This window comes from Peromyscus californicus, unplaced genomic scaffold (genome assembly GCF_007827085.1).
Source record: "Peromyscus californicus insignis strain IS unplaced genomic scaffold, ASM782708v3 Scaffold_17__1_contigs__length_78620276, whole genome shotgun sequence".
NCBI lineage: Eukaryota > Metazoa > Chordata > Mammalia > Rodentia > Cricetidae > Peromyscus > Peromyscus californicus.
This window is the reverse complement of record NW_026294469.1, coordinates 705,044-713,245: the sequence shown is the minus strand read 5'-3', so window position 1 is coordinate 713,245 and position 8,202 is coordinate 705,044. Positions and strand designations below refer to the sequence as shown.

Below are 8,202 nucleotides of genomic sequence, written 5' to 3'. Positions count from 1 at the left end.
AACATTCAAGTGCATCTACTATTTGTTCTGTTTTGGACTATCTCTATTTGGTAATTATTTTGACATAATAAGCATTCAATTAGCTGTTTAACCTTTACAACCCCAAGGAGATCCAGTATCAGTATAATCATTATCAGTGCACAACAGAGAAAATTGAACCACCAGGAATTTTGTCACTCATAGGAAAACGTTATAAGCTTGGAGATAATTTACAAAACAGATCAACATGAACACAAAAGATTGTTGGTTTTCCATTAAAATCCGCTGTCCTTCTTACCTAATGCTTTTGTATCCATGCTCTCTTTTGACTCCATTTCCCAGGTTCCATGCTGGCATTAATGAAATGTGACTGAGAGCAATTTGTGTACATTCCTTCTTTTCTCATTTAAAAGGAAATCACTGGGGCTGGAGAGAAGGTTCAGCACTTAGGAATACTTCCTCTTTGGAAGAGGAGGGTTTGAGTTCCAGGACCCACATGGCTGACTATAACTGTCCATAATTCCAGCTCCAGAGGATCCAGTGCCTTCCTCTGGCTTCCTCCTCTGGTAGTGCACACACACACACACACACACACACACACACACACACACACACACAGAGTGTGTTTATATACATGTAGACAAAGAAACATAAAAATAAATAAATCTTTAAAAAATGCTGTCTTGTACTTTCTTTTCCTGCTTCTTCCTTTGGGCTGAAGTCTGCATATACATGCAACCTATTAAACCAAAGGGGGAAAAAGGAAAGAAAAGCTTTTTAACACCTTCCTCCTCAATGAGTGATTTTTAGACTGTGTCTCAATGTTTTCTGAGAGCCTTTTAGTGTTTAAGACTCATCTAAGATCAACAGAATCTAAGTTTACATTTTAAAAAGTGATTCATGTTCATATTCAATTAATTTTTTTTCTTTTTGTGTGTGTGTGTGTGTGTGTGTGTGTGTGTGTGTGTGTGTGTGTGTCTGTGTGTGTGTGTACATATTTTGGTCCTTGTTCTTGCATGGAGGTCAGAGGACAACTTGTGGAGTCAGCTCATCAGTAGGTTCCAGAGCTCAAACTCAAGAGTCTCAGGCTTAGCAGGTGTCTTTGCCCATTGAGCCATTTGATATGCCCCATTCATATTCAGTTAGCTTAATAAGTGGCAAATGAATTTTATCGGTTGATTCCTGGCCCATCAACAACCTTTCCTTTGTTCTTCCCTGACTCTTCCATAACCCTCTATCTTCTTTAAACAACTGAATCTTGAGACCTCTTTGTCACAGAAACATGTATTTGATATAATCTGCATCTCTACTGATCTCAACTATGTTTTGCATCCATTTAGGAAATATTTGCTGAACATCTTTTAAAACAAAGCACTGTCCTAGATCTTATATATTTCCTACAGTATTTAAGGCCAGACCTTTTTCTCCAAGAATTTTATGCAGCAGAGAGAAAAATATTGGAATAAAAATAATAGATGTTATAAGAAAGGATAGTAGATGTTATTTTTACTCTATAAACTTGTTTTTGGAAGTATGTAGCAGATAAAATAATGCTCCTGCAAACATATCCACATCTGAATCCCTGAGCCTGTGATTGACTTACTGGTGTGTTTAAGATGAGAAGATTGGCCTGGGAGCTTATAAAGAAGGAGGCAACAGTCAAAGTCAGAAGAAGCACGATACCCATGGCATAGATGAAGTTAGCAGCCAATGAACCTGGATAGCTTGTAACACCTACACAAGATAAGGACTAGATTTCTGCATTGGTACATCCAGAAGGGAAGCGATCCTGCCACCACCTTAAGATTAAGGCTTCTGACTACTGTAGTGGTAGAGAAATTCATCTACGTGGCTTTAAACCATCGAGTTTGTGGCCGTTGATTACAGTAGCTATGGAAACTACTGAGGGGCTGTTCCATTTGGGGAAGTCCATGCCACATGCCTCAATGCATTTGGAAGGGAGGCTGAGCCAGGCATCCCTGGCCAGCTCTAGCTTCTTTCTGTTGCTTCCAGCAAAGGGCTCCATTTAGACAGCCTTCGAGTTAATGCATGCATATGTTAACTTTGAGTTTTTCTAGGTCTTACTAAGACAGCAACTGTGTTTGATTAATTTTGTATTCTATTTTGAGTGCTTTAGACACATATATTCATGGGGGAAAAGGAGAGAATAGCTATGATTGTAATACTACTTGATAAGAAAGGAGTAATTGTAGGAGTAGGCGTTTTTTATATGAAAGTTAGTAATGCGGGGAGGTGGGAGAGGGGGATTTTAAAGATGGACAAAATTCATATTGGTCAGAAGAGGAAGAAAGTATCCTCAACAGTGGTACATTTTACGAAGTCCCCTTAACAAATGTGATTGTGAGGCTTTTCTCTCTTGTCATGGGTACTTTAACAAAATTTATGAAAACCCTGATATTGGGGCTGGAAAGATGGCTCAATGGTTAAAGGCATTGACTGCTTTTCCAAAGGACATAGGTTCAATTCCCAGCACCCACATGGCAGCTCACGACTGTCTGTAACTCAAGTTCCAGTGGATCCATCTCCCTCACATTGACATACTCGCAGGCCAAATCCCAACACACATAAAAATTAAATAAATACATAAAATCCCCTCATACTTGGCCATATTCCACTGGCCTTGTTTATCCACAAACCTGCAGGTGGTGCACGCCTTTAATCTCAGGCAGAGGCAGACGGATCTCTGGGAGTTTGAGGCCAGCCTGGTTTACAGAGTGAGTTCCAGGACAGGCTCCAAAGTGACAGAGAGAAACCCTGCCTCGAACCTCACTCCTTAAAAAAACAAAACAAACAAACAAAAAAACAAATGTGATGAGTTAGTGAAAGGCAACAGGTAGGTTAATGAAAATACAGTACAGAAATTGGCAGGCCGAGGACCACGTGTCCTGAGGGTGACAGGTGGTAGATCCACAGTGCGCAAGAGCTCAAGTGCTCCCAGACTTCGCTCCACCAGCCCCTCCCCCTCTCCCTTCTTGGCCTCAATCTCCACATTCACTCCTTGTCTCCACTCCTTTCCTATTCTCAGTCCCTCCAGTGCCCACCTTTGCTCCTTCCGCCACTCTTAACACCTCCAGGCTTCTCTCCCACTCGCCCTACGCCCGCCTGTTTTCCTCTACTCACCCCCAAGTTCCGCCCTGTACGTCCTATCTCCTTGGCTTCACTACCCCAGGCTCCTACCGCTGCTCCTCTATCTGTCCTTCCCTTTTCTCATCCCTAGGTTCCTTAGGCCCTCTCTTCCTCCCCTCCCCCCCCCCGCCGACCCCGCCTCCTCTCCTTAGGTCCTCTCTTCCTCCTTTCATCCCCCCAGGCCCCGCCCCTCGTTAGGCCCTCTTCCTCCCTTCATTCCCCCCTCCCCAGGACCCGCCTCCTCTCCCTTAGCCTTCCCAGGCCCCGCCTCCTCTCCTTAGATCCTCTCTTCCTCCCTTCTTCCCCCCCAGGCCCCGCCTCCTCTCCTTAGGCCCTCTCTTCCTCCCTGATCCCCAGGCCCCGCCTCCTCTCCTTAGATCCTCTCTTCCTCCCTGATCCCCAGGCCCCGCCTCCTCTCCTTAGGCCCTCTCTTCCTCCCTGATCCCCAGGCCCCGCCTCCTCTCCTTAGATCCTCTCTTCCTCCCTTCTTCCCCCCAGGCCCCGCCTCCTCTCCTTAGGTCCTCTCTTCCTCCCTTCTTCCCCCCCAGGCCCCGCCTCCTCTCCTTAGATCCTCTCTTCCTCCCTTCTCCCCCCCCAGGCCCCGCCTCCTCTCCTTAGGCCCTCTCTTCCTCCCTTCTTCCCCCCCAGGCCCCGCCTCCTCTCCTTAGATCCTCTCTTCCTCCCTTCTCCCCCCTCAGGCCCCGCCTCCTCTCCTTAGATCCTCTCTTCCTCCCTTCTCCCCCCCCAGGCCCCGCCTCCTCTCCTTAGGCCCTCTCTTCCTCCCTTCTTCCCCCCCAGGCCCCGCCTCCTCTCCTTAGATCCTCTCTTCCTCCCTTCTTCCCCCCCAGGCCCCGCCTCCTCTCCTTAGATCCTCTCTTCCTCCCTTCTCCCCCCCCAGGCCCCGCCTCCTCTCCTTAGGCCCTCTCTTCCTCCCTTCTTCCCCCCAGGCCCCGCCTCCTCTCCTTAGATCCTCTCTTCCTCCCTTCTCCCCCCTCAGGCCCCGCCTCCTCTCCTTAGATCCTCTCTTCCTCCCTTCTTCCCCCCAGGCCCCGCCTCCTCTCCTTAGATCCTCTCTTCCTCCCTGATCCCCAGGCCCCGCCTCCTCTCCTTAGGTCCTCTCTTCCTCCCTTCTTCCCCCCAGGCCCCGCCTCCTCTCCTTAGATCCTCTCTTCCTCCCTTCTTCCCCCCCAGGCCCCGCCTCCTCTCCTTAGATCCTCTCTTCCTCCCTTCTTCCCCCCAGGCCCCGCCTCCTCTCCTTAGATCCTCTCTTCCTCCCTTCTTCCCCCCAGGCCCCGCCTCCTCTCCTTAGGCCCTCTCTTCCTCCCTGATCCTCAGGCCCCGCCTCCTCTCTCTCAGCCGTCCCTCCCCTCCCATCATCCCCCAGGCCACGCTTTTCCTCCCAGGCCCCGCCCCCACAGCTTCAGCCCTCGCCTCTCTCCAGGCCCCGCCTCCCCTCCCTCAGCCCGCCCTGGCCTCCCCCGTCCCCAGTCCCCTCCTCCACTTGGCCCACCCCTCTTCCCTTTATTCCCCCGCCCCAGGCCCCGCCTCTGCTCCGAGCTGCGCCTCCCACCTCCCCCCGCAGTGGATCCCAGGGCGAACAGCGTGCTGCTGCGTCATCGCCAGTGGCCGGTTTGAATGAGGCTTGTCGCACCGGAGCTGCCGCCACCACCTCGCTTCCTTCCCGGCCGGCTACACGAGCTGCTTCATATCCCTCTGCCGCCCTTGTCAGACCCAGCCTCCTGCGCCGTTTCCTCCCTTCCGCCCCGCCATGCCTCTCTACTCTGGTGAGCTCCGTCCTCTTGTCGCCGCGAGGTCGCAGCCGCCGCTAGGCCTTCGCTTAGGCCCAGCCTGCAGAGGCGCGCGCAGGGCACAGCCGCAGAGGGCCACGGTGGGAAGTCCGAGTGGCGGCCGCGCGAGCAGTAGCCCAGCTACGCGTGGGAGCTTGTCCATCGTGTCCCCGAGTGGTTGGGGTGGGAGCAGGAGTGGAGACAGGGAAGATCTCCAAGAGTCGTGACTCTGCAGAATAGTTTCTGTTGCTGCCCCAGTGTGCTGGGAAAGGTGAAGGTGTGTCCTGGGGCGCAGGAGACCAGGCTGGTGGAGTGTGATTGCTTTGAGCTCCTGGATGATAGCAGTGGAATGAGCATGGAAGGAAGTTGGGGATGAAAGGTCTCAGGTATAAGGTTTACTTGTCTTCTGCTTGGAATTTGCTCACCATTTTGATTCTACCGCCCCCTTTGTGCCAATTTCAGTTCTATCTCGAAGCCGACTGCAAATCAGTCTTTTTGATGCTTCATTTTAACTTAAAGCATACATTGTTTTGGACTTCGAAGATGAAACATATCGTTAGCTTCAAAGTGTAGATGGATACAAATACTGGCGAGTGCCGTTTCTTTCTTTTCGGCATTTGGCAGTAGTCTTTTCTTGCTGGCTTTCCAAGGTATTGACCAAGGATCGTGTTTTCTTTAGTTATTGGACTTCGCTGTTTCTACTCTTGGTCAAAATGGCTTCCAAAAATGTGTATGGCAACTCCAATTGGCTCTGGATGTGATTTATTGATTATCTTTGACTCTCACTTTGGCATACATAATCCTTTATAAGAGAATGATTGCTTTTAAAGAATGATATGAACCAAGAATAACAGTTAATCGTAGGATGGATTCTTTTATTCATTTATTTATTTGGAGACCTGCTGTGTAGGCCTAGCTGGCCTGGAACTCAAGAGATCGCCTGTCTCTGCCTCCCAATTGCCGGGATTAAAGATGTGCACCACAATGCCTGGCGTCCTCTCCATTATTTCTAATACTGTTTTCATTTAGTCCTATGTTATCTTTAGCTTGTTATACATTTTATACTATTTACATTTGTATACTATTTTTTACATTTGTATACTATTATACATTACTTTAAAACTTGTAGGCCCCATATAGTGACTAATGTTTTTTTTATCTCAGCAGAGTCAGCCCAATCTCTGATTTTAGGGCCAGCCTCGTCTACAGAGCGAGTTCCAGGACAGCCAGGGAACCAACACAAAGAAAACCTGTCTCGGAAAAACCAAAGAAAGAAAGAAACACAAAAAAACAACTTGTTGCTCTTGTGTTATTTAGGATCAAACTCAGGTCTTTGTGCACGCTAAGTAGAAACGGTACTACTAAGCTGTATTCCCAGTACCTTTGCCTTTTGTTTATGATTACAATTTGTGCAACATTTGAATCTATTTTTCCTACTGCTGCTAGAGTTGTCGATAATAATCAAACAGACCAAGCAGCCTTTATTTAACTCAGGGATTACACATTGCATATACCATAAAAGGCCATATGTATATTTCAGCATGCCATATGCTACCTTTCTTCTTTTGCTTTGTTTTTTGGAGACAGGGTTTCTCTGTGTAGCCTTGGCTGTCCTGGAACTTGCTCTGTAGAACTGGCTGGCCTTGACCTCGGAGATCTGGCTGTCTCTTGAATGCTGGGATTAAAGGCATGGACCACCACTGCCCAGCCATATGCTACTTTTCCCACTTGACCCTTATTAATAGTTTCCAGTTTCCTCTGCTACTTTCTAATTCACTCTGGGAATCATTGCTATCTCAGACCTTATGGTAAATGTTTTTCTTGTCTGTTTTAGGAATACTTCTATTCTCTGGCTAATACCTTTGTTTTGAGATTCAACTCAAAAGTTGGCAGTGATAATTCAGAAGTTAATAATTCCTCCAAGAAATCTTTCCTGGTTGGGTTATGGTGGTTTGTATCTCTGATCTCAACATTTAAAGTACCGAGACAGAAGGATCATCAATTTTGGTACAGTGTAGGCTGTACAGGGAGACCCTGTTCCAAAAAGCAAGACCAAACAGAGCAATAAATAATACTTCCTTACTCAAGATTTTTGTTTAGCTGTGTGTGTGGTGGTGTACAACTTTAATTCCAATACTTGGGAGGCAGAGTCTTCCTGTGAGTTAAAGGCCAAGCTGATCTATGTATCGAGTTGTAGCCAGGGCTACATAGTGAGACCATATCTTAAAAAAAGAAAATAAAATAAAATTGTTGCTCTTTGAGCCTTTAGTCTTTATAATAAACATCGTTATAACCACCACATCCTCTCTTTATTAGATTATGTTAGATTCTTTCTAAAAGTAGGTAATGTGCTTGTTATTAAACCAATGTTTATTTGTTGTGTATGAGGCGGGTGTGCATGCAGAGTGTGTTTGGTGGTCAGAGGAATTGGTTTCTTCTTCCCCCCTGTGGGTTGTGAGATTGAACCTAGGTTTTCAGGCTCAGCAACAAGTGCTATTATCTGCTGAGCCGTCTCTCTGGACCCTTTAACATACTCAGTAAACTGTTGATAGAATTAAGATGTGGAGTCTGGGTCAAGAATTAAAATTTGATTCTAGAAGTTGGAACTTTGTTTTGAAATAACCATTTTTGAAAAGACACAGTTTTCAGTGTATGTGCTTGAGTTTTTTTATTTACATATTTCAAAAGTTAGCTATTTGAAGTTGAGCAAGGCATTTTTTGTTTGTTTTGATTTTTCGAGACAGTTTCTCTGTGGTCCTGGCTGTCCTGAAACTCACATTGTAGATCAGGCTGGCCTCCAACTCACAGGTTGGCCTTCTTCTGCCTCCTGAGTGCTGGGATTAAAGGCGTGGACCATCACTGCCTGGCTTGAGCAAGGCTTTTGAGTTGTGGTAAAATTTATCTTTGTGACCATTTTTTTCTCTTTTCCTTTTGACTTGGCCTGGCTCTAAATCCTGGGCACAAAGGGTTCTTCTGCCTCAGTTTCTTGATTAGCTGAAATTACAGGCACATGTCACATCTCAGATGTTTTTAAGTGTACAGTTCTCTGTCACTTAAATTCTTTCACACTTTTGTACAGTCATTATTTCCAGAGTCTGTTCATTCTCAAGCAGAGACTCTAGCCATTAAAAACATTTCCCCATGTCTGCTTTCCCAGTTAGCCTCTGACAACCAGCATTCTCTTAGTCTTTAAGATTTTGACTTCTTTGAATACCTTGCATAAAATAGAATCATATAGTGTTTACCCTTTTATGATTGGTTTGTCTCACCTTCCATCCTGTCTCCACGT

General features: G+C 46.7%; 1 protein-coding gene across 4 annotated transcripts in view; it reads left to right on the top strand.

The window, feature by feature from the left end:
• Positions 1-4,640: 4,640 nt before the first annotated feature.
• Positions 4,641-8,202, top strand: part of Usp14 (ubiquitin specific peptidase 14) — a 37,952-nt gene continuing 34,390 nt past the window's right edge. For 3 of the 4 annotated variants that reach the window (XM_052741507.1, XM_052741505.1, XM_052741504.1), the window contains exon 1: positions 4,641-4,910. In XM_052741507.1, coding sequence (XP_052597467.1) covers positions 4,895-4,910 — 16 coding nt within the window. In that variant the 5' untranslated portion in view covers positions 4,641-4,894. Of the gene's footprint in view, positions 4,911-5,018; positions 5,300-8,202 lie in introns of those variants that run through there. The other variant, XM_052741506.1, reaches the window with a different exon arrangement.